The 27,033-nt window shown below is 40.4% G+C and overlaps 1 protein-coding gene across 5 annotated transcripts in view; it reads right to left on the bottom strand.

Annotated features, from left to right (window-relative positions):
- Positions 1 to 27,033, bottom strand: part of Cspp1 (centrosome and spindle pole associated protein 1) — a 104,554-nt gene that overhangs the window by 72,304 nt on the left and 5,217 nt on the right. For 3 of the 5 annotated variants that reach the window (XM_050142026.1, XM_050142029.1, XM_050142028.1), the window contains exons 2-5: positions 22,071 to 22,179; positions 19,343 to 19,442; positions 4,889 to 4,992; positions 3,842 to 3,865 (exon numbers count right to left, since the gene is read on the bottom strand). In XM_050142026.1, coding sequence (XP_049997983.1) covers positions 3,842 to 3,865; positions 4,889 to 4,992; positions 19,343 to 19,442; positions 22,071 to 22,179 — 337 coding nt within the window. The remainder of the gene's footprint in view (positions 1 to 3,841; positions 3,866 to 4,888; positions 4,993 to 19,342; positions 19,443 to 22,070; positions 22,180 to 27,033) is intronic. The other 2 variants (XM_050142030.1, XM_050142027.1) reach the window with 1 other exon arrangement.

Raw genomic sequence — 27,033 nt, forward strand, 5'->3', positions numbered from 1 at the left:
ATATATATATATATATATATATATATATAAGCGAGGTAATTACAATCATGAAAAGGGTTGATTCTTTTTCCAATTTATATCCTTCCAGGTATATTTTCTTCATTCTTTTACCTACCTCACCAGCATCTTTTTTTCCCCCTTGTTTTTCGAGACAGGGTTTCTCTGTAGCTTTGGAGCCTGTTCTGGAACTGGTTCTTGTAGACCAGGCTGGACGTGAACTCACAGAGATCCGCCTGCCCTGCCTCCCAAGGACTGGGACTAAAGGTGTGTGCTACCACCACCCAGATTCCTCACCAATATCTTCACGAGTGCCTGTAATGTTTTTTCTTCTGTTTGCTGCAGTTATCTAAGCAAATATATACACAAAGTGCCAACGACTAAGCTGTGCACGCCTCTGCTGCTGTGTGTCCCTCCCTCCTGCACTCATAGCCACTAAGCAGGCGCGTGGCACTGAAGACCATTGCTGCAAGTCAACCATGGGAGTCCAAGGACCTAGAGCTCAGGCTTCTACAACTAACAGCACTGGCCACACCAGTGACCCCACAAACATTCTTCCATAATATGAGAATGATGCCTGCCATGCACAACTAGTCAAAAAAACTAAATAAGTAGTCTCTGAGCTTCTCTGCCTCAGTTCCTTCGCCTGTAAAACTGGCACCAGCATCTACAACACCACATCATAAAAGCTACATCAGTATGTGTTGGCCTATCCAGTTTCTTGCATTCATGAACAAATTAAACAATTATTAACCATTTAATGCTTTCCAATTAGTATATTAAATGTCAAGGAAACAATAAGCTTATGTTCCCTCTAACCATTTAGTTAAGCAAATAAACATAAATAAGTAATTGCAATATCTGCTCCCACATCATTATACTAAAAACATGGACTGTATGAGTTTATTCAGGGAAAAAGTCATAAAGCCATTAATAAATCTAGTTACAAAAGCTAATCTGAAGGTTGGCTTATGGGACTCTAATAAGCTTTTTTGTCAAAAGAAAACAGGAAGACAAAGGAATGACTGGATCCTAACCCTGCTTCCCACCATGTCAAAGCGCACCATAAACCTAATTGTTTCTAAGAGTTATAAATGAGCAACCATAACAAATCCCAGTCCTCAGCTGAAAGTTATCATCCCTCATCACAAAACGAGCTTAGGGTAATAAATATATATGGCTAACATAGCTTTACAAAAACTTTTTTTTAAGCAGAGCCTCGCTATAGCCCTGGTGCTGGCCTGAAAGTAACCTACACTGTAGTACAGGTTGACAAAGAACCCAAACCCCTACCTCTATCTGGACAACAAGAAGTGAATTTTATCTGTTCCGTAAATACTACATGACCACTCTAACTCTGTCATCTCTTTGGCTGCATCAGTATGTTAGGAGGCCTTAACTGCTATAATCAAAATAAATTACTAAATAAATAAAAAGAACAGACTACGGAAAGTAAACTTCTACAGCACGAGAATGAAGATGGTGATCCCGATTCCTTTTTGGACATGCTCTATAATGCTTTTAACACATTTGATTTCAAAGAAGATAGTCAGAAAAACGTAAGGCTCAAGAAAGAGCTATGGACTAATGAAATTAATTTACTGATTCAATTTAAAAGCTGTTCTGTCTGCCCAGTAAGAACACCAATGAGCCTTTATTCTGAAAAGTAAAGGGGGGAAAGTGGTATTTATTTAGAGGCTGTTCCTGCCAGTGCTTAAATGGATCTTTTGCTTTTGTTATTGTTGTTTGTTTGTTTGTTTTGTTTTCGAGACAGGGTTTCGCTGTGTAGCTCTGGCTGTTCTGGAACTAACTCTGTAGACCAGGCTGATTTTGAACTCACAGGGAACCACCTGCCTCTGCCTTCCAAGTGCTGGGTTTAAAGGTGTGTGCCACCATAGTCCATTCTATGCAATTTTCTTGCTTTCAACTTTTCCACCTCCAGGTGTCATCCAAAGGCTTTAGACAGGGCACCATGTTACCACTGTCCTCTTATGAACCGTCACAGAATCAATCAACTCCTTCATGGGGACGTAAAGACTTGTGCTCCTGGGGAGCTGGAGAGATGGCTCAGTGGTTAAGAGCATTGCCTGCACTTCCAAAGGTCCTGAGTTCAGTTCCCAGCAACCACATGGTGGCTCACAACCATCTGTAAAGAGGTCTGGCGCCCTCTTCTGGTCTTCAGGCATACACACAGACAGACTATTGTATACATAATAAATAAATAATAATAAAAAAGACTCGTGCTCCTGTGATCACATCACTTTTCTTTAAAAAGGCAGTTCCTTCATGCCCACTCATGATGAACCAGCTTGACAAGACCATAGCCATCCCTGCTGTGACTGCCGATCTGATGCTCATCTCACGCAGGGCAGGATACAGGGCGGGACGTTGTTAAAGTATGCTCTATGTCAGCCATCACCCAGATGCATCCCTAGTCCCCAGACTGTTTTCCAATCGATAGTGGGCACATCAACTGTTTTTGAGGAAGGCTGGCTAGCCCAGACATAATCCCTTTCCTTCTGCCCTGCTGTTGCCTAAGACATGACTCAGTGGCTAATAATTCCTACTTTGTATAATCCAGGATCTGCCTTGCATTCTTCCACCTTTCAGTACCCTCCTCCTTTGGTAGCCAGTTCTCACAAGCTGAATCACATCTTTACAAGACATGCCCAGCACCTCATCATTCTTTTTCTTACATCTATGAAGAAAAGGCAGAAGAGGAAGATGGGATGTACAAGACAGGCCTAGGAAGTCAAACTAGAACAGGAAAGGTATGACATGCTAAGGAATTTGAATTTTTATTCAAAAATTAGTGAGAAATACACTGGACTATTTAAATCAGTTAGCCGCAGGATCATCCCGGAAAGCATCACGAACAATGGACTGACGATCAGAACTAGTTCAGTGAAGACATTAGAGATCTGTTTAAGGAGAGTCTCTAACAAGTTGAAATAACTGTTCTACAGCAGTTATGCTCTTCAGACATCCCAGGAACTCAACACTTCTCAGCTTGTCACAAGCACTGCCTTTCAACAACACAAGCCTAGCCCTCTACACCGCTTCTCACCGCTCTATAAAAGGGCTATCTATCATCCATCGTCAAGCTGGCACATGTGTCGAACCAAAAACCCACAGCCCACATCTTTCTTCAGTCTGTATTCTCCATTTGAAAGCTTTCTCTACTCAATTCTGCCTTGTGAATATCCAATTTCTTCCCATCCTGTAATGCCTTATAAAACAATACCTCCCACTGATCAGGTTATCTTGCTGTAGTTTCTGATTGTGATGAAAGATTATATCTACAGCTAAGTTTAAAGCTCTTGAAGACAGGATCTACAGAGTAATAAACTATTGGTGAGTGATCAAAGAATGAATGAGACTATTTTTATAACTACTAATTTTGTATAACTACTATTATTTGTATAATTACTAATTCGGTTTTCCTACATAAACTAGCAAATGTGATCAGCTTGATGGTATACAAATCTCACGTAATTCAAATCATGACAATACATAGTTCAAAACATTTTTAAGTATCTTGTGATCAGTATAATTGTGGAACAAAAATTAACAAGCTAAAGGCAAGCACACCACAGTTCCGGGATATTTATAAAGAAGACAACAGAAACAAAGGCAAAGCAGGAACTGAGGCAATGATTGCATTAATAGAAAATTATAACGTGTGGGCTTCCATCTTGGCAAAAGCAAAGATACAAAAAGGAACCACTCAAAAGTCTCAAAAACACAAATGAAGCTGTTTTTCGACTTGATTTGAATCACTTACATACAAATGATTACAAACTATTACACAAACTGAAAGAGAACACGATGCAGGCAACCCTACCTTTCTTTTTGCTTGTGTAATGCCCTAAAGTCAAGAGAAACAAACCATTGATAACATGTATTCAGTAAAGGTCTGTTCTTTCCAATTACAAGTCCGAGACAACTTGAAACAAGTCTTTATAAAGCAATAGAAAAGTATTGCAGATACTAGAAACAGGACTGCTTAAAATATTTTTGTAACCTACAAACGAAACTGCATTGTAAAACGTACAATAAGCCTATAATTTAGCTCTTAGATAATCTGATAACTGCAAAAGGGTTCTATTATATGAAACATTAAATCAAAAGCAAAGCTGCTGGTGGCCATCAAGATCTGAATATGAAATGTCCCAAAAGGCTCTTGCTGAAGGCCTGATCTCCAGCAGGTGGCTCTGCTTTGGGAGGTTCTGGAAACTGATTAGTCCAGCCCTGCTGGAAGATTGGGTCACTTGGGACATGCCACTGAGAGACTGTCTCTTATCCCTAGACTCTTCCTGTCTGATCTCCGCTTCCTGCCTGTTAGGAGATGTGAACTTTGTTCTGCCACACACTCCCACCATGGCCGCAGCAATGGAGTCAGCCGACCACAGGCTGGACCGCTAAGCTCTTTTCCCTCTTCACACTATTTCTCTCGGGTTCTCTGTCACAGTGAAAAACCTGAATGAACACAGCAGTTAAAACTGTTAACTGAAAATTTATAAGCTCATAATAAAAAATAATTAGTAACTAAAATGCCTCATGTCATTTTAATATATTGTGGGGAATGGTAGGTATGCCCCTTTAAGCGAAAACAGCTTTACAGAAAACACCTCATTTAACATTACAACCCATTTCTCTAGTAAAGCACTCTCCAGTGCTAGAAACTAAACCCAGTGCCTTGCTGAACTACAGAGCTCCAGGAAGAGTCTATGACTCCATAGCACAAAGTCTCACAATGTTTTCTCCACCAAGAATTAATTTTGACTGCACTAGTTGGCCACATACCAGATATGATCAACACTTCCCAAAAACAAATTTAAGGGATAAATTCAAACAGACAAACACACAACTCATTAATAGAACATCTTACCTGAGTAAGATAGCGTCTATAATCTTGCCTCAATTCTTCTTTTAATTTATGTTTCTTCCGTTCATAGTCTTCTCCAAGTGGTAAACTTAATCCATAATCAATTCCTAAAAAAGAAAACAACTTAGATAGCACATTCCTTTTCCAAGCAACAGTGAAGCCCCTGCTGTAACAAAGCACGAGAGGACTGCACTCAGTGAAGCTTCATGTCTGCAAGGCATTGGTAGGCGACACAAACAACGGTAGTTATTTCCACTGGTGAACCCAGCCTCCTGTTCTGCTTCCCAGAACAGTGTGTTCTGTGTACCTATAATAAGATAATTTGGGGTTCTTATATATGCAAGGGCTGTGTAAGTGTCTATCACCTTTCTCCCTGTTTAGACGAATTATCATGAAGCACCTTGTTCGTCTTCTCTTCATTTGTTTTTAGTGGTGCTGTTGTTCTGAAACCTATTTCCTCCAGCAAGGCTAGACTAACCAGAGTTTCCAGTGCCTCCCAAATACAATTTTTAAATTTTTAGAAAATAAACATAATCACTTCTAAGGCTAGAGACTGGCTCAGCTGGTCAAGTATTTACCTACTTACAGGAAGCCCTGGGTTGGATCCTTAGCACTGCATAAAATACTGTACTCCACACCTATAATCCTAAAATGTGAGAGGGAGAGGCAAGAGGACCAGAAATTTCAGACCATCCTTGGCTGCAAAGACTTTAGACCCAGTCTCAAATTAATTAATTTTAAATTATTTATATAATTTATATAAATAGTTAACTAATTATAAAATAAAAGTTATTTCTAAAAGAAAATGCTTACAATTGCTCTAGGTACTACAGAAGAAAGAACAGATGAACTTATCAGCTGTCGTAAAGTTTCAAGGAATTATGCTCTGAGCTCTGCGTGTGTCACCTGCTCTTGTTTCAGACCGCGGAACTCAGGAGGACAGGACAAGGGTACCTATGTATAAATGGGTGTCTATTGTCCTATACAACACTATAAACACTAATTTCTCCTGATAAAATATCTGGCCTAGACGTTAATAGGCGCAGACATCCCAACACACGCTCCCACCACTCACATGAAAGGCACCTGAAGCATCCCTGACCATCATCCCGAAAGGAAACACTTCCCTCCCAGAGAACCACCACGTTTTTAATGCAGAATTTAAAGGCAAGGAGAAAAACAGCAAGAGGGCTTCTGTTTTGCCATGTTTTTACGCCATGTGTGCATACACAAATGTGCATACACATGCACACGTGTGGCAGTCAGAGGACAACTCTCAGGACTCAGTGCTATAAGGCCACAGTGGAGACTCCAAGCCTAAGCACAAGCAAGTCTACCTGCTAAGCCACGTTGCTGGCCTTACTTTTCTGCTGCTGTTAACTTTGAATTTTTTAATTAACATACAAAATACTGGCCTCCCTTCATATATGCATCCTGTCATTCAGCAGGGGTATGTGCGTGGAACTATAGCGTAAGATCATGAAAACAGAACACATGTTGTACTCAACTTTGTAACACCTGGCATACAACGTATACCCTGAAATGTTTACCAAGTAAATGTACAAAATGAACTGGACATGGTGGCACACACACGTAATAACAGCCCTCAGGAGATGAGGAAGAAGACCAGAAATTACAGGTCATTCTCACCTATATAGGGAGCTCAAGGCCTGTCTAGGAAACATAAGACCCTCTCTCAAAAATTACGTAAATTTGAAAATAAATATATAAATGATTGGCTGAGCAAGAGGAAGAAACAAGAAAGAAGCGAGGGGTAAGAATGTCACGCTCTCTGGTCTCAGCAGTTTGGCTGCACAGAGAGGAAGGACTCACAGTAACTAATAACCAGTTACCTATACAGTGACATGAAGTCACAATAGACACTCTATGGTGTCAAGGAAAAAATGACAGCAGTTCTGAAAGGCTGATACCTTCCTAGAGGCCCAGCTTGACCAGGCCAAAAACAAACAACCCGTGGCTTCCAGCAAGTTATGTTTTTTTACTACGATTTTGAATTCTAGAAGAACTGAAAGACAAACAAGAAATTGTGTTCATTTATAAATTACTGAGCCTATTAAGTTCAACTATTAAGAGTGTTTGGTCTTCACAAACCTAGGTACTCCCAAGAAGAAGCGCATTGGAGACTCCAGGTTTCAGGTTTGCCGGAGCTAGAGTGGGTCTGAACACAGCCTGGGCATTTATGAGACCCTGGCTCAGAAAGTCAAGAGGTTTAGGGATGGAACTCAGTGCTAGAGAATTCTAGTCTAATAGGCAAAAAGCCCTGGATCCTATCCCCAGGACTGCAAAGGGAAAGTATACCTCGTTTCCACTACTGATTCAAATACTATTTGTAACACTGGCTCAGTAATCAGTCATAAAGAATGCTTCCTGTATTATTAGTAAATCTGTTATAACCTTGGAATGGTGGTCCTTTTAATTTCAGCATTCAAGAGGCAGAGGCAGTTGATCTCTGTAAGTCTGAGGCCTGCCTAGTCTATACAGCAATTTCTAAGCCAGGAAAAGATAAACAAAATTTATCTCAAAAATAAATTAATTAAAAATAAATGAATGAATAAGTAAGTTAGTTTTAGGTTTAGTCAGCACTAACCCCCATCTAACTCCTTTTGTCATCTGTACTAAAATCTTACATTGCCAGAAGTGGGTCATAAAAACAGAGTCTGCTGAGACCAATCAGTGCCTCGCAAGCCTGACCCGAGTTCAGTGTCTGGAAGCCACAGGAGGAAAGAGCCTACTCCAGTAAGCTGTCTGCCCGCCACAGCCTGTCATACCTACACCACATCCACATCCACACACACCACACACACAATGATAGTAATAAAGGAGAATAGAAGTAAATAAAATTAATGGCACAGAACACTTGGATATTCTAGTCATTTCCATAAAGTGGTGACGGTGACACGTCACCTTGAGCTAAGAAACAGTGAGACTTACTCAGCTGTTGTCCCTGATGACTCTAGTGGCAAGACAGTGCTAGTGTCAGGTCAAGTGATGTCACCTCAAATAAGCCCAGTGACACTGGAAGCTAGCATCATGCTTCAGGGCCACAGTCAACAAGTACCAGACTTCTGTGGATACTTGTGGGATTAAAGAAAATATTAAACCTAAAGTATACCACCATTCTTAAATTAATTTGCCTCCTAAGAAAGTACTCAGAATAAACACTGTTCAAATTCCCGTAGAGCATCGCCTTCCTTTCACGTTAACAACCAAGATAAATCAGAGCGGTGATTCCAAGCCTCTGCAGACGTGAACTGTCAAAGTCTCGGCTACAGAGGTGCTCCTGCAAAGAGCCACTAGACTAATGACACAGGATGGAGAGCGCCAGCATCGCATCTGCAGTAAGGTAACCCACACTGAGTGTGCCACCAGAAATAACTGAGGGTCGCTGGCTGGCATCGGTAACCTTCCTTTGCTAATCTAAATCTTTATAGCCCACCATTTTGCCATAATCTGAATTTTAGAACAATATAAAATTCTTCTATCACTCCTTTTCTTATATTCTTTTTAAGTGACAAAACATGTAATTTGTCTTTTGACAAATTTCCATAATTATTTTGAATTTTGTTTTTAAAGTCAGCCATGTTAAAATCGGCCAAGCATAGAGAAGCTCATCAATGGTCCCAAGACAAAGCACAAGTTCAACACCACGAGCAACGCAGTAAGAACCTCAAAAACATAAGAACAAAGTCAACCATGTAGGTTCTATGAACAATCATAAAATCACTTGACTTTATTCAGCACACTGTAATCCTTTTGCTTTGTAGATTTCCAAACTGGTAACTTCAGAACATAGGTAGGTAGGTAGGTAGGTAGGTAGGTAGGCAGGCAGGCAGGCAGGCAGGCAGGCAGGCAGGTAGGTACAGATAAATCATTTATATTGGAACCTGAAGTGCTGACTTGCGGCATTTTTAAGAATCAGGAATTGTTGAAGGAGGTTTCTGTAGGGCCCAGTCCCGCAATAAACACACAGAAACTGTATTAATTGTAATACTGTTTGGCCAATAGCTTAAGCATATTTCTGGCTAACTCTTATATCTTAAATTAACCCATTTCTATTAATCAGTGTATCGCCACAGGACTGTGGCTTACCAGCAAGGTTCCAGCGGGCTCCAATGGAGGAGTCTCCTGCAGGCAACTACATGATTTCTCATTGACTCTGCCTATTCTCTCTAGATATCTCTTCCATCCTGGCTATATTCTGTTAAGCCATTGGCCAAAAGCAGCTTATTAACCAATAAAAGCAAGACATATACAGAAGAACTTCCCACATCAAGCATGATTTCTATAAATGTCATCTAAAAATCACCCGTGGACTTCAGACACACAATGCATTCCTGCTCAGGGGTTGGGAACTAGAGAGAAACCAGAAAAAGAACAAAGACGCGAGAACGCTGAGAGAATCCTAAGAGCACCTCAGGCTTGAGAACTGAGCAGAATCCACAGCAGACGGAACAACTATACTTTGTTATAGTAAAAAGATGAAAACCAAAATTAGCAATAGGAAGAGGAGTATGAGGCTAAATCCAGCAAAACTGGGCACCAGCTGCAAAGGGCTCCCTCCCGGATGGGTCACACACAACACAGTAGTCCCTTCAACTGCAGCTCTGACAACACACACAAGTGCTATTTCCCAGGAAGCTATTAGAGAACCAATGCCCAAGAGTTTATAAAAATGACCGAGATTCTAGGTTTCCCAAGAGAAAGAAAATAGCATGCATGTGTTTGACACTCATGGGGGCACAACGGGCTATTCTCATCATTTACCAGTAGTTTTACACAAGTGTGGCTAAGTTCAAGCCCAGGCCAACCTTACAAAAAAAACTTTCTAAGGACAAGCAGTTCAAGGTCAATGACATCAACAGTTTTCTGCACAAGGAGGGACTAGGAACAGAAGAGAAAAAACAAAAGTGGGCCTACCATGCGAAGTGAAAACAGATCATGGAAGAAGTGAGAAAATACTTCATAAACATGATAATTTTTTTAATTAAATTTCAGAAACAACCATTAAATGTGATTGTGTTTGGATTATTAGTGACTTGAACTCTGTGGTTGAGCAATAAAACAGAAAGCCTGATTAAACCTGAAGAGGGGAATTAGAGACAGAAAACAAACAATTCTCTAAAAGTTTTGCTGTAACAGAGCATCAACTCCAAATGAATTACAGACCTGATACCCTGACCCTGTCAGAAGAAAAAATAGAAAATGTGTGAAGTTGGATTTTTTTCTTTGGGCCACCAACCAGTTCCCAAAAACAGACAGAGGGAGACTTATTATTAATTATGAATGCTTGGCCTTAGCTTAGGCTTATCTTAGATCTTTTAACTTAATTTAACCTGTTTCTATTCATATATGTTTTTACCTCATGGCCTTTTACTTTTCTTTCATTCTGTATGTCCTATTTTCCTGCTTCTTCTATGCTGGCTGGCTGGCCGGCCCCTGGCATCTCCCTGTTGTCTCTTTTACTTTCTCCTTTTTTCCCCTCAAGCCTAAATTCCTTCTCCTACTTACTCTCCATTCCCAGAAGCCCCACCTATACCTCCTTCCTTGCTATTGGCCATTCAGCTTCTTATTAGATCAAACAGATGCCATAGGCAGGCAAGGTAAAACAGCAACACATCTTTACACATATAAATAAACAAATGCACACACTTTTTCATAGTTACACAAATATTCCACAGCATAAACAAATGCGCTAAAGAAATGCATCACATATTTGCATAGTTAAATAGCTTCAACTTTATCCACAGAGGATATTATCTGCAGAAAAACAGTGCCTTCTGGACACGACAGCACCATTACACAAAGTCACAGCAGCTATAACTGCATACACAAAATCAAGATCCAAACCAAAATGGATGGGCAGGACCACACAGAAATCTACCCTAGCTGAGGAGTTACTGACAGCAGCCAAGTGCTAGACGATGTGCTAGATTTCCTCTCGGATGTGGCCCCTCGGATGCTACACGGCCCTTGACCCACACACATACAGATAGCACTAAGTGGACTTAGTGGACTTTTCAAAAGAGAACATATGGTTGGGAGGGGAAGTGACGGAGGCGATAGAGTAGGAAATGGAGGGGAGAGTGGAGGGGGCTGACTCAATCAAAACACACTATATACATAAATGAAATTTTTTTTTAAAAACAGTAAAATTTTTAAATAACTCTGGCTGTTTAAGTTTTAACACTCAAATTCAGCTGTACAGGTGACACACACACACAAAAGATTGGATTTCACTATTAGAGACCTTGCCAAAGACATAAGAAAAGCAAGATGAAATCATGCGAGGAATTCTATGAACTGGGCCATGGAACTAAGTTGTTTTGGTCAGAATATTTTATTACCATGACCAAAAGCAACTTGGAAGAGGAAAGAGTTTCTGTTCACACTTCCAGGTAACTATCTCTGAGAAGGAAGTCAGTGCAGAAACTCCAGCAGGAACTGAAGGATGGAGGAGTGCTGCCCACTGACTCTGTTCAGCTGGCTTTCCTTCACAGCCCACGCCCACAGTGGGCTGGGACTTCTCATGTCAATCAACACAGGCAATGCCTCAGACATTGGCCACAGGAAAATCTGAGCAAGGCAATTCCTCATCTGAAGTTCCCTCTTCCCAGGAAACTCTAGGTTATATAAAACAGATGATAAAAACAAGCCAGCACAATACGTTCTATTTTTTTTTGTTTTTGTTGTTGTTGTTGTTGTTGTTTATTTAGAGCCTGGATCTCCTGCAGCCAAGGCAGGCCTGAAACTCTCTATATAAGCAAGGACAACCTTGAACTCTCGTCCTGTTTCTACCCTCTTAGTGCTGTGGTGAAACTGTCTCTACTTACCTAGCAGTAAAATTTTAAGCTATTTGATTAAGGTCATGAAGTTTTACAGATTTGCAGTCTTTCCAGTTAATTCATGCCCACACAGATAGTTAGACATATACACAATAATTATTTTTCAAATAAATAGATCTCAAATGATCAATTGATCTATTTCAAGGTTTTAGAAAAACGAGAACAATCTGAACTGAGAAACAGATAATAAGAAATAATATAAAGCCACATGTAAATTAGTGAAATGAAGACAAAAAAAAATATACAGACTTGAGCAAGAAAAAACTTGGTTCTTTAAAAAAGACACCAACAAATCCTAGCCAATTTAACCAAAAGAGAGAAAAGAATCAAGTTAATAAAATTAAAGATAATAAAGTAGAGGTTACTATGGTATGGATTCCAATGAAATTGAGTCACTAGGATGTATTATGAAAAAAACATTTTCACAAAAAGTTGAAAAATCTGTAAAGAAAAAAAAAGAAAGTGTATAAATTCCAACACACAGACAACCTGCCAAACCTAAATCAAGATACAACTTAATTAAATCTATAATAATCAGAGACATTCCCAATGAAGAGTCCACAACCAAATACTTTCACTACCAAACTCTGCCGAGCTGATAACAACGCCCCTCAAACTTTCCCCTAAGACAGAAACAGAAGAACAGTATGAAACTCATTTTTTGAAGGCAGTATTACCCTGATGCCAAAATCAGTTAAGAACACAAAAGAAAACTACGGATCAATTTTCCTGATAAGCATGGATATAAACATTCTTGCAAATAAAACTCTAGAACACATTAAGATCATATACACCATGACTGGGCTGATTAGTTTCTCATCAACTTGATGTAAGTTAGAGTCATCTGTGAAGAAGGTATCTAGATTGAGAAAATGTATCTATCAGACTGGCCTGAAGTCTGTGGGGGCATTTACTTGATTAATAACTGATGTGGGAAGGGCCCAGCCCACTGTAGGAGGTGCCACCCCTGGAAAATGGTCCTGTGTTATATATTATAATAATCTTTTTGTACACTGTGAAGATGTGTCTCTGTCAAGGCGCCTTCTGATTAGTTTAATAGAGTTGAACGGCCAATAGCTAGGCAGAAGAGGATAGTCAGACTTCAGGGACGAGACAGAAACTCTGGGTTAAGGACAGAAATTATATAACCACCTCCATCAATGCAGTAAGGGCTTTTTACAAAGTTCAACATCCCTTGATAGTAAAAAGCCCTGAAGAAATTAGAAATAGAAAGAACATGTCTCAACATAAGGAAACTTTAGACACTGAATAAAGAAAATTAAAATAGCCAACACTATTGTGGAAAATGGCAGTATTACCCAAACCATCTATTGATGAAGAATATTATTTTTAGGTGTGTGACTTTTGTTTATGCGGCATTTGTTTAACTCTGTGAAGCTGTGATTCTTTGCCTGTCTAAAACACCTGATGGTCTAATAAAGAGCTGAATAGCCAATAGTGAGACAGGATATGCGGGGCTAGCAGGCATAGAGTATAAACAGAAGGAGAAAGCTAGAAAAAAAAAAAAGAGGAGCAAGAGACATCAGGAGAGGAGGACATCAGGGGCCAGGGGCCAGGGGCCAGCAGCCAGCCACTTAGCCACCCAGCCAGACAGGACCATGAAGGAGAGTAAGATACACTGAAGAGAGGTAAAAGCCCAGAAGCAAAAGGCAGATGGGATAATTTAAGAAAAGCTGGCTAGCAACAAACCAGACTAAGAGCAGGCATTTATAAGTAATAACAAGCCTCCGTGTGTGATTTATTTGGGAGCTAAGTGACTTACTTGGCAGGCCCCCAAAAGAGAAAAGAGCCAAAAGGGTAAAGAGTCAAAGAGCAGAAAAATACCAACAACTACAATCTACAGATTCGATGCAATCCATACCAAACCTAAAGACATTATCTCAGAAAAAAAGTTAAAATTCATATTGAAAGGAAAAGGTCTCGAATAGCTAAAACGATCCTTAGTTGAAAGAGTCATGTTGGAAGAATATAAAACCTGATCTTAAATTATATTACTGAGCATGGCAATGGCTGTGATCGCCACTCTTTAATCCCAAACTCCTGCGGAGGCAGGCAGATTTCTGTTGAGTTCAAGGCCAGCCAGGTCTACACAGCAAGTTTCTGGGAGGGTCAGGGCTACATAGAGAAACCCTGTCTAAGGGAAGGGAAGGGAAAAGGGAAGAAAAGAGAGAGAGAGAAGAAAAAGAAAAAAATTATTTTACTGAGCCATAGTAACAAAAGTGGCACAAAAACAGACTTATAGAAGCGGAGGAAATTGCTCAACAATAAAGCACCTGCCTTACCAGCATAAGGGGGGAAAGGAGCAATGAGCACCTGATATCCAACACAAAAGAGGAAGAGAAATAAGAATCCTTCAGGTCTGCTACCCAGCCACTAGCCAAATCAGCAGGCTCCATTATTCAGTGAGAGCCCCATCTAAATAAAAGTATGATAAAGAGGAATGGAGAGATGGACCAGTAGTTAAAAGCACTTGCCGCTCTTCCAGAGGACCCAAGTTTAGTTCCCAGCACCCACATCAACAGCTCCCAACTGCCTATAGCTTCTGCCTGGGGGGAACTGACCCATTGTTTTGGCCTCCACAGCTCCACAGGAATCTGCACACACACAGCGTATGTAAACACATAAAATTTAAAAACCAAATTTTGTGAGATTATTTGTTAGGTGTGATCGTACATGACTTTAATCCCAGTACTCAAAAGACAGAGGCAGGTGGGCTATATAGTAAGAGCCTGCCTTCTAAAAAGAGGGGGGAAAAGTAAAGACTAATAAATTGTAGCAGTTGCATACATGTATGCATGAATACATAGGCACACACAAACACACAGGGGGATGAGGCACAGCACAACAATGGACTAGAATAGAGCACCCAAAAATAAATCCACAGAACTGCAACTACCTAATTTTTGACAAAGCTGTTAACACGCACACACACACACTGGAGAAGGGAAGCCTCTTTAACAACTGGTGCTGGTAAAATCAGGTTTTCACACACAGACAAATGAAAACAAATCCATCTCTCTCATCCTGCACAAAGAAATCAATTTAAAATTGGATCAGAGACCTTAATATATGACCTGGAACACTTAAGTCTAAGGGAAAGCATAGGAAAAACATGTCAAGACAGAGCACAGGCAAGAATTTCCTGCACACGACTACTCCAATAGCTTAGAAATAATCCAACAAGCGGCAAATTGGATGATGGGATCGCAAAAGCTACTGCACAGGCAATAAAGTAATCACCACAGCGACGAGAGAGCCCACAGAAGGAAGAAACCTTTGCCAATGTCACACCAAAGGATGAGTATCCAGAGTATAGAAACAACTGTGAAAACGTAAACCCATCAAAAGAGCAGATCATCTAATCAATAAACGGGTTAATAAACTGAAAAGATAATTCCCGAAAGAAGCAATAAAAGCAGCCAATTATTCAAGAACAGCGAGATGGGTCAACAAGTAAAAATCCCTTACCCAAAAAGTCTGATGACCTCCTTCAGTCCCTGGATCCCATGGGGAGGGAGAATTCCATTTAGTGAAAACAGTCCCTGATCTTCACACACATACCCAGAGTCTCGTGTCCACATTTCATACACACACACTAATAAATGTAGTTAAAAACCAAAGAGAAGATGTGTTGAGGGGCCAGTTATATAGCTCAGTGGGTAGAGGCATCTGCTCCCAGGCCTGACAGCCTCCATTTAACTCCATTCAATGACTTCCACAAGTTGTTCTCTGACCTCCATAAGTCAATATACCCCCAAATAATAAATAAAAAATAATGTATTCTTAAAAGATGTGTTCAACTATAAGGTTAAGGGAGCAAAGGGAGAGCAATGGGGGAGGGGCAGATAAAAACAAATGTAGTAACATATATACATATATAAAGACTCCATAATAAAAATCATCACCTTGCATGCTAATGTAAAACTTAATTTAAAAAAATAGAAATCTATGTGAAAACTACTGATGTGCTGACCTTCACAAGATTTATCAAAATATTAGTTACTGCTTCCTGAGGACCAGCCTCCAGCAGTGCAGGGCTTGAAAGGAACCCAGGGGGTGTGTGCACTAGACTTTTCTATCTGAGGGGGTTGGGAAAAAGACACACACTCTCTCGATGGTTTCCTTCAGACCTTTTCTTTATTCTTCTTTAGTATTCTCCATCCTCTATTTTTATCTCTGACCAGAAATGTCCCTTCTGTCTCTCTTGAGGTTTTCCTTCTAACTCTCTTGATGTTTCTAATTCCCTCATTCCTCATATTTCCTCTCCCAACTCTCTCATTCTTGATGTTTTTCTTCTAATTCATTTTAACTCTGTCTTTATTCTTTCCTTTTCAGCTTACATATTCCAGCAAAATTTTCCAGACAATATAAAAATTACAATATGGTCACATTTTGGTTTTCAAGTGAATGATTACAACGAATACTAGTGAAAAACAGCGTGTTTTGAAGATCCCTTACACAACTAAACATTTTATGTATCACAGGTGAAAAACAAAAATTTTTCAAGAACACACATATACATTCACACCCAAGCAACTTGTTATAGATTAACAATGTGTAAGTAAGCAAGATGCTCTTTTACTGGCAGGCTGTGTTTTCAAAAAAAGAACCAATCACTTTATTACTTATCTCAAAGGTAAGTAATAAAGGTAAGCTTATAAGAAATCTTAAAGGAATCACAAATCTAAACTTGCATATATGAAAAAGAAGCAGTCAGCTCTACTTTAAATCTTGAGGGTGCACACCCACTCACCAATAGTTTCTGTTATCAGGAGACTGAAGACAGAAATGGGCATAAGGAATTAATCATCACCTTTGGTCATCAACCAGCCCTAGCTACGTCAGCCAATCATAACTGGGTGGCTTTGTCTTGTTCCCTGACCTTAATGAATTCCTCATTCAATTATGTGTCTCTCTAAAACTTTAAATTTTCTTCTTGAGTTTTTTTTTTAACCTCAAAGCTATTATCAAAACATCTGATCTAACATGAAGTTATTTTAAGGTTGTCATTCAGCAAATGATGCACACCAAAACCTATGATTGCATCTTTCAGCATGAAGATTGAAGGAGCTCAAGCCACCCTGGGCCCTGGGACTCAACTGTTTTCCTTAATCATTAACTGGACCTTGTATTTATTTTATTCATCAAAACTCTGTATAAGCTAACACTATTGTTAACAATTAGACAGCACAGCATAGGAAGGAATCATCTTCATAATAATCCACAGGTAAAAATGCCCAGTAGAACAGGATATTTCCACGAGATAAACACACTGCATTACAGGCAGTGGGATCTCCCGCATGCATTCACACCATGCCAGATACCAGGGAAGGATGGTATCAGCAAACATGAGAAGACACAGCAGAAGCAAAGACATACCGGAGTCTCAGGGCCTTGTCTAGCCAAAATTCATCCATCAGAGATTTGCCTGCTGGTGGTCTGACACCTCGAATTTCTTCCCCCCACCCCCACCCGAGACAGGGTTTCTCGGTAGCTATGGAGCCTGTCCTGGAACTAGCTCTTGTAGAACAGGTTGGTCTCGAATTTACAGAGATCCGCCTGCCTCTGCCTCCCAAGTGCTGGGATTAAAGGCGTGCGCCACCACCACTCAGCTTTGATTCCTCAAGATTTTCTACACAATGAATAATGCCATCTGCAAATAAAGGTAATTTTACTTCTGAGTCCTCTAAATCACTCTCAAGAATTACCAAAGTAGTTTCTCCAAAAACATTATAGCCAGTAGGGGAAAATGAGAATCATCTGTGGACTTCTGAACTTAAACCTGGTATCCAGTGTCAGGAATGGTTCCAAACTCTCAAGCTTTCTACTTGTCTCCCAAGCAAGTGTATACCGCCATACCTATCTTACTTCTCTGTTTGGCTTGGGGGAGAGGCAGTGAGAGGAAAAGCAGGGGAGGAAGAAAAAGGGAGGGGGAAGTGAGGGGAAGAGAAAGAGTGTGCGAATGTGTGCGCGCGTGAGGGAGAGAGTTACAGGGTTGGAACCCAGGTCTCTGGAGATGTGACACTCTCTCTGCCACTGCTACATCTGTGACCTTTGTGGAGGACACTCTTGTGGCAAATTCGCCTCTTAAACACTGAAGTTTTTATCTAATCCAAATCTAGGGACTTGGTTTCAGAAGACATTATAATACTACCTTAAATCTTCTTATGGGATGTAAAATGGAACGTAACAATATTATCCATGTATATCATTATCTTAAAGAAATGAACTCACAAAATTATAAAATTTTGTGTTACTTGCTATTTGTACATTAAGACATCAATAGTTTTCACTGGCAAAAATGAGTATTTGTGGCTTATATATATTATTTCTGATTATTACTACTATATTTAACTATGCTATCGTAGATACAGTTGACCAGACTGACCTGCATTAGATGAGAATCTAAGATCCCTACACAAGTGAGACATCATCTGAGGCAGCTTCTCCTCACTGTTTGCCACTATACACGAATCCTGTTCCTGCTTCTTTCACCCTAAAACAAGATAAACTGGAGCTGGCTCGTTTTATCTCAATCTGACCCAAGTTAAAGTCATCTGAGAAAAGGAGACCACAGTTGAAAAGAATGCCTCCATAAGATCAGGCCTGTAGAGCATTGTCTTAATTAATGGGGAGGGCACAGCCCACTGTGGGTAGGGCTACTCTGGGCTAGTTGTCCTGAGTTCTACAAGAAAGGAGGCAGAGCAAGCCAGTAAGCACTGGACTGTGATTCAGGAAATGTAAGCCAAATAAACCCTTTCCTCCCCAAGTGCTTTTGGTCATTGTATTTTATAATCCCAGCATTCAGAAGGCAGAGGCAGGGCAGATCTCTGTGAGCTTGAGGCCAGCCTGGTCTACAAGAGCTAGTTCCATGCTCCAAAGTTACATACAGAAACCCTGTCTCAAAAAAGAAAGGAAGGAAGGAAGGAAGGAAGGAAGGAAGGAAGGAAGGAAGGAAGGAAGGAAGGAAGGAAGGAAGGGAGAAGGAAGGAAGGAAGGAAAAGGAGAAGGAAGGAAGGAAAAGGAAAAGGAAAAAGGAAAAGGAAAGAATAGAAAAGAAAAGAGTGGATCTCTCCTGAGAACCCCACCCAAGAATAGCCCCCTCTGGTCTCCATGTAGACATGTACCCATGAACATACATACGCACACAAAAAGTGATTCTTGATTCTTTCTTATTAAAATTATTTGTATATGTGTGTGCACACCATCTTTACCAGGTGAGTCATCTTGCCAGATACTGCAAATTTAAAACAAAGCGAGTCTACCATTTTTAATCATCAAAAAGCAGACTCTCTCATGTACACACAAAACACTGAAAACTTTTTTAAATTTTGTTACTAATTTTCAGTATGTCACACATTTTCTAATATTATTATTTCCATAAATCACAACCAGACACTATCAATGAAATGGGTACAAAGTTCTCCGAGTTACATTTCATATGTAGTCTGTATGGCCACATGTAAGATTCCAAAATAAAGGTCCAAAGACATCTTTTTGTCCTGAAGAAACCTCTTTCACCATGCCCTGCTAAGGATATCTTAAAATCAGTTCCGCACACAGAGTACCATACCTAAGGATCCCTTGGGCTGCTGGCTGTTTGGTGGTATGTTCTCCTTAGCCATAGAGATTAATAGCTTACTGTTTTCAGAGAGTTTCTCTGCCGCTTTTCCCTGAAAAAGACATGATATTTACAAATCAAAGGGGGACACCACAAAATGTACAATTTATCTCAATACTCAATGTACCAAATAACTTAGAAAAATACACAGCAGAGACTGAAGTTTGAGAAATTAATCAAAATTATTTACATACTGTAATAGCTGCTCTGATACCTAACTCATTATCTTAGAAATAGGAGTCTCTATGAAATGCCAGGCACCGTGCCAACACGAGAAGCATAAGAGTAGAAACAGAATTGAAAGCTTCTGTTCTAGAGTTTAGTGTCCACTGCTGGGGGACACGAAAGAAGTAATACTTAGTTAGAGCACAGGATGTGTAGCGTGGGGTAGGTAAAGTGTTCTCTCTGCCCGTCTGAGGACCGGAGTCTGCACTCCCAACACCATGTCTATAACGTGTCTGGGGGATTAGAGACACACACAGAGATCTTGAAGTTCATGAGCCAGGCAGCACAGCAAATTCTAGAAACTCCAGGTTGAGTGAGGGGTCCCCATCTCAAAAAAGAAGGTGGCAGCAATCGAGGAAGACTCCTTCCACAATCAGGCTTCCTTCCACACACGCCCAAACCTACATGCACATGTGGATATATCCACAAGAACATATTCATATCCCCCTTCTCTGACAGGGAGGATATGAAGACAAATGACAGCAGGATTAAAGACCCAGAAATGCCGAGGGAAGGACTGTAGGGCCTCAACAAGCAGTGACTCTTGACCTCGCACATAAAAATCTTTTAATGAAGCTGTAAAATGCTCAAAAATGCAAACTCACCCTCAGTATCAAATAACTATGAGCATACCATGCCACTGGGTGAGGGTACCAACCTGCATCCATCCCTCTGTCTACCTGAACAAAATAGTTAACTCCTTTTAGTCTTGTTTTATTTACCTCTAAAACAAAATGGCCCTACTTGATAAAGATCTTACAACCAGATGAAGTGCACACTACACACACCAGCTCCTGACGTAACCCCTTGCACACGGCAGACTGTTTGGAAGGAAACAGCCACTGACAGTGCTTAAAAGAACAAGCACTAGTGTCTACCAACTCTAGCTTCTCAGTCTCATTAACTTCCCAATGCCTCAGTTTTCCTACCTGTAAGAGATTTTATCTCAAACAGAACATTTCACTATGACCTTTTAAAGCTATGACATAATCTATATTTACCCCTCATATGTTGATTTATGTAAATAAAATATATGACGAGAATATCATGATTAACATCTTAGATTATATCTATATGGAACAGATGCTAAACTACAGAGACACTGGGAAACAGGTGAGCCAGAAATGACTTGAACGAGCCATTTTATAAAGACATATGGCACAGCAGGTGTCTTGCTACCACCCTCTAAGTCCTCAGGGATGGCACCCATCTGCCTAGGTGCAGAGTTCCCAGAGCCAGGATGGCTCCTAGCACAATCTTACGATTTGCTAAATGAATAAATCACTTGTATCAGAACAAAAAACAATTTAAAACTTTCCAGACGTTTCTTTTCAGAAACAACTGCTAACATTCATGTTTTAAAAAGCAAATAGTACTGTGGTGAGATATTTGTATGCTGTGTGAAGATGTATTGCTATGACTGGCGTACTAAAAAGCTCAACAGCCAATAGTTAGGCAGGAGGAATAGGCATGATTTTCAGGGAGAGAACTCCTTCAGCCTTTAAAAGATATCGACCCACTTTGGGCATGGTCCTGTGTACTATAAATGCAGATGAAAAGCGTAAGCAGACCTCCTTTCATTGTGTGCTACCACCAAGTAACTTGCAGCATACCTCATGAGGAGAATCTTGGTGCACAGAAGACACCAGGAGACACAGAGAGGAAACAGAAGGTACATGATCAAAAGGAGGTAATGTCATGTGATAGAACGTAAATTAATATAAATGTAATTTCAATGTAATATAAACATAATTTAAGTTATAAGAGCTAATTATGAACAATCCTAAGCTACTGGTCAAGCTTTCATAATTAACAATATAATAAATAATAATAATTTGGGATAATTATTTGGTTGGCAGGACAGAAAAGATTCATTACATAGTACAAGATAAATTATCCCAATAAATTTACTAATATATATTTTAAAACCTTTTTTTAATCATGAAATACTCTTTTTCACATAGAAATCTGAGAACTTGCTTTTACACCTGTTCTGCTTAACCTCTGTTTGGTCCTTCTGACTCCCAATCATCTTGGTAAAACACATAACCAAGCATTAGAACTCCAACAAAAGAGAATATCATGGGATATGAAATCCCACCAAAAATGCACTCAAAATCTCTCAATTCACGTCTAGAGTCTGACTCTCCAAATCAGAACAAGGACATACTAATCAAATTAAGTATGAGACGGAAGAGTCTCACTGCTGGAATCTTCAGAGACGGTCTCAGTGAAACGTGCTTGGTTGGTTTTTTCATGTTGGTTGGGGTGGGAGTGGTTGTGTTTGTTTGTTTGGGACGTAGGGTCTCACTATTTACCTCTGACTGGCCTAGAATTCTTGCTGTACAGAATTCACAGCAATGCACCTGCCTCAGCCTCCCAAGTGCTGGGATTAAAGGCATGTACCACCACACCCAATTTAATAGACGTGTCGGGAGACTACCACTAATCTTGCCTTCATCTCCATGTAAGGCGGGTCTCTTTCCAGCTGTGCTCTGTCTCTGGCCACTTTTGCTTTCTGCTCTTCAAGAAATTCATCCAAGCTATCTGTCATTTTGTAGATTCTGAAAAAAAAAAAGAAGTCTTCAGTGAGCACAACTATATTGTAGTGTTTTAAGTAAAGTATTAAGACAACATCTTAATCCACATGTAGTATTTCATCTCAGTCACACTGGGAACTTCAAACTGAAGCATGAACATAAATACCACATGTCTGTCTATCTCTTCCTCTCCAGTTTCCCATAGAAGGTGACAACACAGGTCAAAGTACAGAAAAAGAGGGGCTGGAGAGATGGCTCAGAGGTTAAGAGCACTGACTGCTCTTCCGGAGGTCCTGAGTTCAATTCCCAGCAACCATATGGTGGCTCACAACCATCTGTAATGAGATCTGGTGCTCTCTTCTGGCCTGAGGGCATACATGAAGGCTGAACACTGTGTACATGATACATAAATAAATCTTTAAAAAAAAAAAAAGAAAGGCAGTCAATAGACCCATGCATGAAAACTTCACAATGAAAAACATTTGATACAATTATAAGCTGAAGAAATTATTAACAGAAGAAATCAACAGCCATTACCATAATCCATATTCACACAATCAAAAACAAAAAGGAAATAAGAACTTAAATCTTTAAAACACTTTTCCCTGAAAAACTGCTTCCTAACTATTTTAAATTAATTTTGAGTCGGGGGCGTTAATAGTGCACGCCTTTAATCCCAGCACTAGGGAGGCAGAGGCAGGCGGATTTCTGTGAGTTCGAGGCCAGCCTGGTCTACAGAGCTAGTTCCTGGACAGGCTCCAAAACCACAGAGAAACCCTGTCTCGAAAAACCAACAAGAAGAAAAGAAAATTTAATTAAACTCGTTGGGTCATTTTTAAAAAGACATGAACATGGAAAGGAAACTATTTGGAAAAAGGAACTGGGTATGTGGAGGGGGGGAGAATAATGGAGGAGTAAATGTGACCAAAATACATTTCTGGGCACAGTGACACACGCCTTCAATGCCAGTACTAGGAGGCAGAGGCATACATAGCAAGTTCCAGAACACCCAGAAACCTTGTCTCAAAATATAAATTTTAAATAACACACATCTGCAAAAATGTTCTATTTAAAAGTGTTATGTATAGTTAAATTTATTAATAAAGAACAATAGTATTGCCTTTATTTGATACACTAAAACTGACTAGCTTTGCTTGCCCTAAAACAATGATTTCTCAGATAGTAAGGGCACATACATGCAGAAAATAGCCATAGGATAACATTTGCCTTATTCAAACAGTAAAAGCAACATGCCCCAGGCATAGACCTAACACGGCAAAGGAACTGCTAGAAAAGGCAATCCTGAGGACGGCTGGGAGTGACCGGATACAATCCTAGCACTTGGGAGGCAGAGGCAAGTGTTCATTCATCCAGACAGCCTGTTCTGCACTCTCAGTTCCAGACCAGCCAAGGCTACATGGTGAGGCTTGCCCAATCCCCCCAAAAAGCAACAACAACAAAAAGACCAAAAGAAGCATGAAGCAGAAGATCCTGCGGGTAACCTAACCCAGTCTCTGTGATGAGACAAGAAGCGCTGGTCCCTGAGGTGCTACAGAGCTCCGTATCTTACTGCAGTTGAAGTGTCCCTGCATGCTGCCTCCCTGGTACTTAACCCTGAGTATAAGCCTTGTTCTGAGACGCCATGTCTCTGTGTGACTCTCCTGACAGAATAAGAACCCACAGGGTCAGTGCCCCTCTGCAGCCCCTCCCCTCCCCCAAACCCAGAAATGGCTGGGGGTCCCAAGAACTCGCAACAGCTGTGGTTTCCTGCAGAAGACCTGTATGCCTCTGTGTAGATTAGTCACAACTTTCTGAAAAGATCACCTTCTTCACTGAAGCTAATTTGTTTTTCTTAAGAAAGGGTCTTACTGGTCTTACAGGTCTTTCTGGCCTGCCAGGCCAATCATCTCCTATCCATTCCATAAGTCTAACTCTGAAGTGTCACATAAATGGACCATATAAAAGCTAGACAGTATGTTTCCTAGTCAGCTCAAGATTAGTTTTTCTAGGTCCTGAAACCCAGGATTGTGATTGGCAACTGAGGACAAAGACAATAGCCCGTGCTCTCTGGAAAACCTCCAGAACCTCTCTGACCAAGTACTCTTAGGGCTACCAATGCCGAGCACTGAGATTATCATTTAATAATTAAATTTGTGGGTACAGCACAGCCCAACCCCAGGTACATTTCATCCAAACTCCTCTTTATTTTTAATTTTATTTTGTAATTAGCTTAGAAGATGTTATGCAGACCACTGTGGGCAGGGGGAGCCATTAATGGTCCTACCCAGCTGGACCTCGGTAGACAAGATGTGCCCACTGCAACAATTAGTAGCATGACTGTTATGAATGGATAATCAGTTACTGTCTGTGTGGATCTGAGGCCTGCCCCACAGGAGTGAATCCATGCCTAGTATTGTAAAGCTGGTCAAAAGGCCATGGCTAAGGGCACACACTGTCAAACTGTCTGCTAAGTATTTGTGCCCAAACCCATAGATCTGCGCGACTATGCACGCGGGTCAGAGATGCTTCTTTCTGCAGGGACTGCTAACACAGACTCAAGTCATCAGCGCTAAGAATAAGTGGCTGTGAGTGTGTGGGCCCGAAAGGGACGTGTGTGTTCCACACACCCAGAATGTGGAAGCACCGTGGAAAGGGGGTGAGAGAATATAGGAGCGGGGGATGGAAAGGGCTGTGAAATGCTGAGTTCTGGATCGGAAAAAGCTGGGGCTCTCGAAACAGCTGTGGTTTCCTGCAGAAGACCTGTATGCCTCTGTGTAGATTAGTTACAACTTTCTGAAAAAAATCACTTTCTTCACTGAAGATAATTTTGTTTTTCTTAAGAAAGGATCTTACTGGTCTTACAGGTCTTTCTGGCCTAACTGGCCAGAAATTCGCTGGTGTCAGGCTGGTCTTAACTTACAGAGAGCCACCTATCTGTGCCGCCAGAGTGCTGACATTAAAGGTTTGCACAACTACACTGAACAAAAACTACAATGTTTCAAACATATTTTTTCCTAAAACCTCATCAAATTTAATGAGTAGCAAAATATGTAACAAGAAAGATCTACTGATCACTAAAGACAGAGACATGAAGAGCCAGAGAACCCTGGAAACACAAATCTGAGCAAGCTGTCTGGTTTGGGAAAGTTTAAATTCCCAAAGACGGCTAGAACTTCAAGACTCAAATTTAAAGACATGAACCACATAAAGATACTTAAGAGTTAAGTATTTTGCCCGGATACACTGGAACACCTGCAATCCAGCTCCGCCCTACTCCAGACTGAGGCAGAAAGCTGGCAAATTTAAGGTGAGCTTAAGGGCTTAGTAAGACTCAAAATTTTGGTTTTGGATTTGTTTTGGCTTGGGAGGGGTGTTTTTGTTTTTGAGAGAGGGTCTAACTGTGTAGCCCTAATTGGCCTGAAACCTGCTTTGTAGATCAGGCTGTCCTTGAACTTACAGAGATCCATCAGCCTCTGCAAAATTTTTAAAAATAGGGCTAGGCATGATGACACATACCTTTAATCTCAGTCCTGAGAAGCCAGGTGGATCTCTGTGAGTCCAATTCCAGCCTGGTTTACATGCCAAGTTCCAGTACAGTCAGAGATATAGAATGAGGCCCTGTCTCATAAACTACACAAAAATTAAAAAGTAATAGTGCTGGGAATGTAACTCAGTGGTAGGACAGTTCCTAGCTTTTACAAGACTCTGCGTTCAATCCCCAATATATGCCATCAAAAAAGAAAAAGAATTAACTATTGTAAGATTCTAGGACAATCTACAGTAAATGAACGCAGGTAGGGGACAACCTACAAGCAAATGCTGGGCAATGTTCACCTGGATGAGCGGGAAGACCTGAAGAGAGATCAGCATGAGGACTAACTCCTTACAGTAATTAGCACCATTGTTACAAGCTCTGAAATTCACTGTAAGTAACGGTAACCACAACAAAATATACATTAACCAACCTTTTTCCTCTTGCCAAAGATTATCAGGAATACTCCTGAAGTCAAACAAGTTAGATGAGCCACTTACTACATCACTGGTATGTGGATGCATCAAACACACACCAACGGCAACCCCTGAGCTTCTTATTAAGAGGGCATTAGAAAAGAGAGCTTGACTTGGGTGACTTAGGAGAGAGCATAAGAAAACAGAGCTTTGCCATGGAGAAGTGGGGAAAATTCTATGACAGGACGTCTGATGAATCTTTACTATAGCAGGAGATTCAAATGTAACTGGTAAAGAAGCCACACTGCAGTCCTGGGGATCTGTCTCCAAACAGAGCGTTGAGCTCTTATGCCCAGAAAGAGGATGTTATCTGATGCTGATATTCTGTACAATTGTTTATTATCAACAGAACATCATAGTGAGCCCCAAAGCAGTTCCTGGCACCCCAAAGGCCTAAACAATAAAACACCTGTAGCTTTCATGTCTGCTTTTCTCATTATTCCTAAAAATGTGCACCAATTTATGGAAGACCATTTCAGCCACAAAATTGTGCACAAATTATTTAGTGGATAATGGGGGCTGAGTTGGTGGGCAAGGCCTATATACAAAACACTGTAAGAATGTTTATAATTTAAGAATTAAATTCCACCCCCCAAATCAGGTCAAAGAAAATAACAGGATTCCACAATCTCCAGACACTATATAGAATGTACAATCACGTTTTTCATGGCATTATTATCAGGTGCTTTTCCTTAGTAGCTGCAAACAGAGTATGCAGTTTTCAGGAAAACAGTTCTGCTAAAGACCTGGACTAGAAACCCATTGTTCATCATTTACTGATTTTGATTAATACAAGCTGTGATCTTTAAGCTACGTATAGGATTCCTCATTTATAAGATGGAAGTGCTAACTACTACAGAGTTATGAAGA

The sequence above is a fragment of the Alexandromys fortis genome, unplaced genomic scaffold (genome assembly GCF_014885135.2).
Source record: "Alexandromys fortis isolate MF-2015 unplaced genomic scaffold, M_Fortis_MF-2015_v1.1 scaffold_41, whole genome shotgun sequence".
NCBI lineage: Eukaryota > Metazoa > Chordata > Mammalia > Rodentia > Cricetidae > Alexandromys > Alexandromys fortis.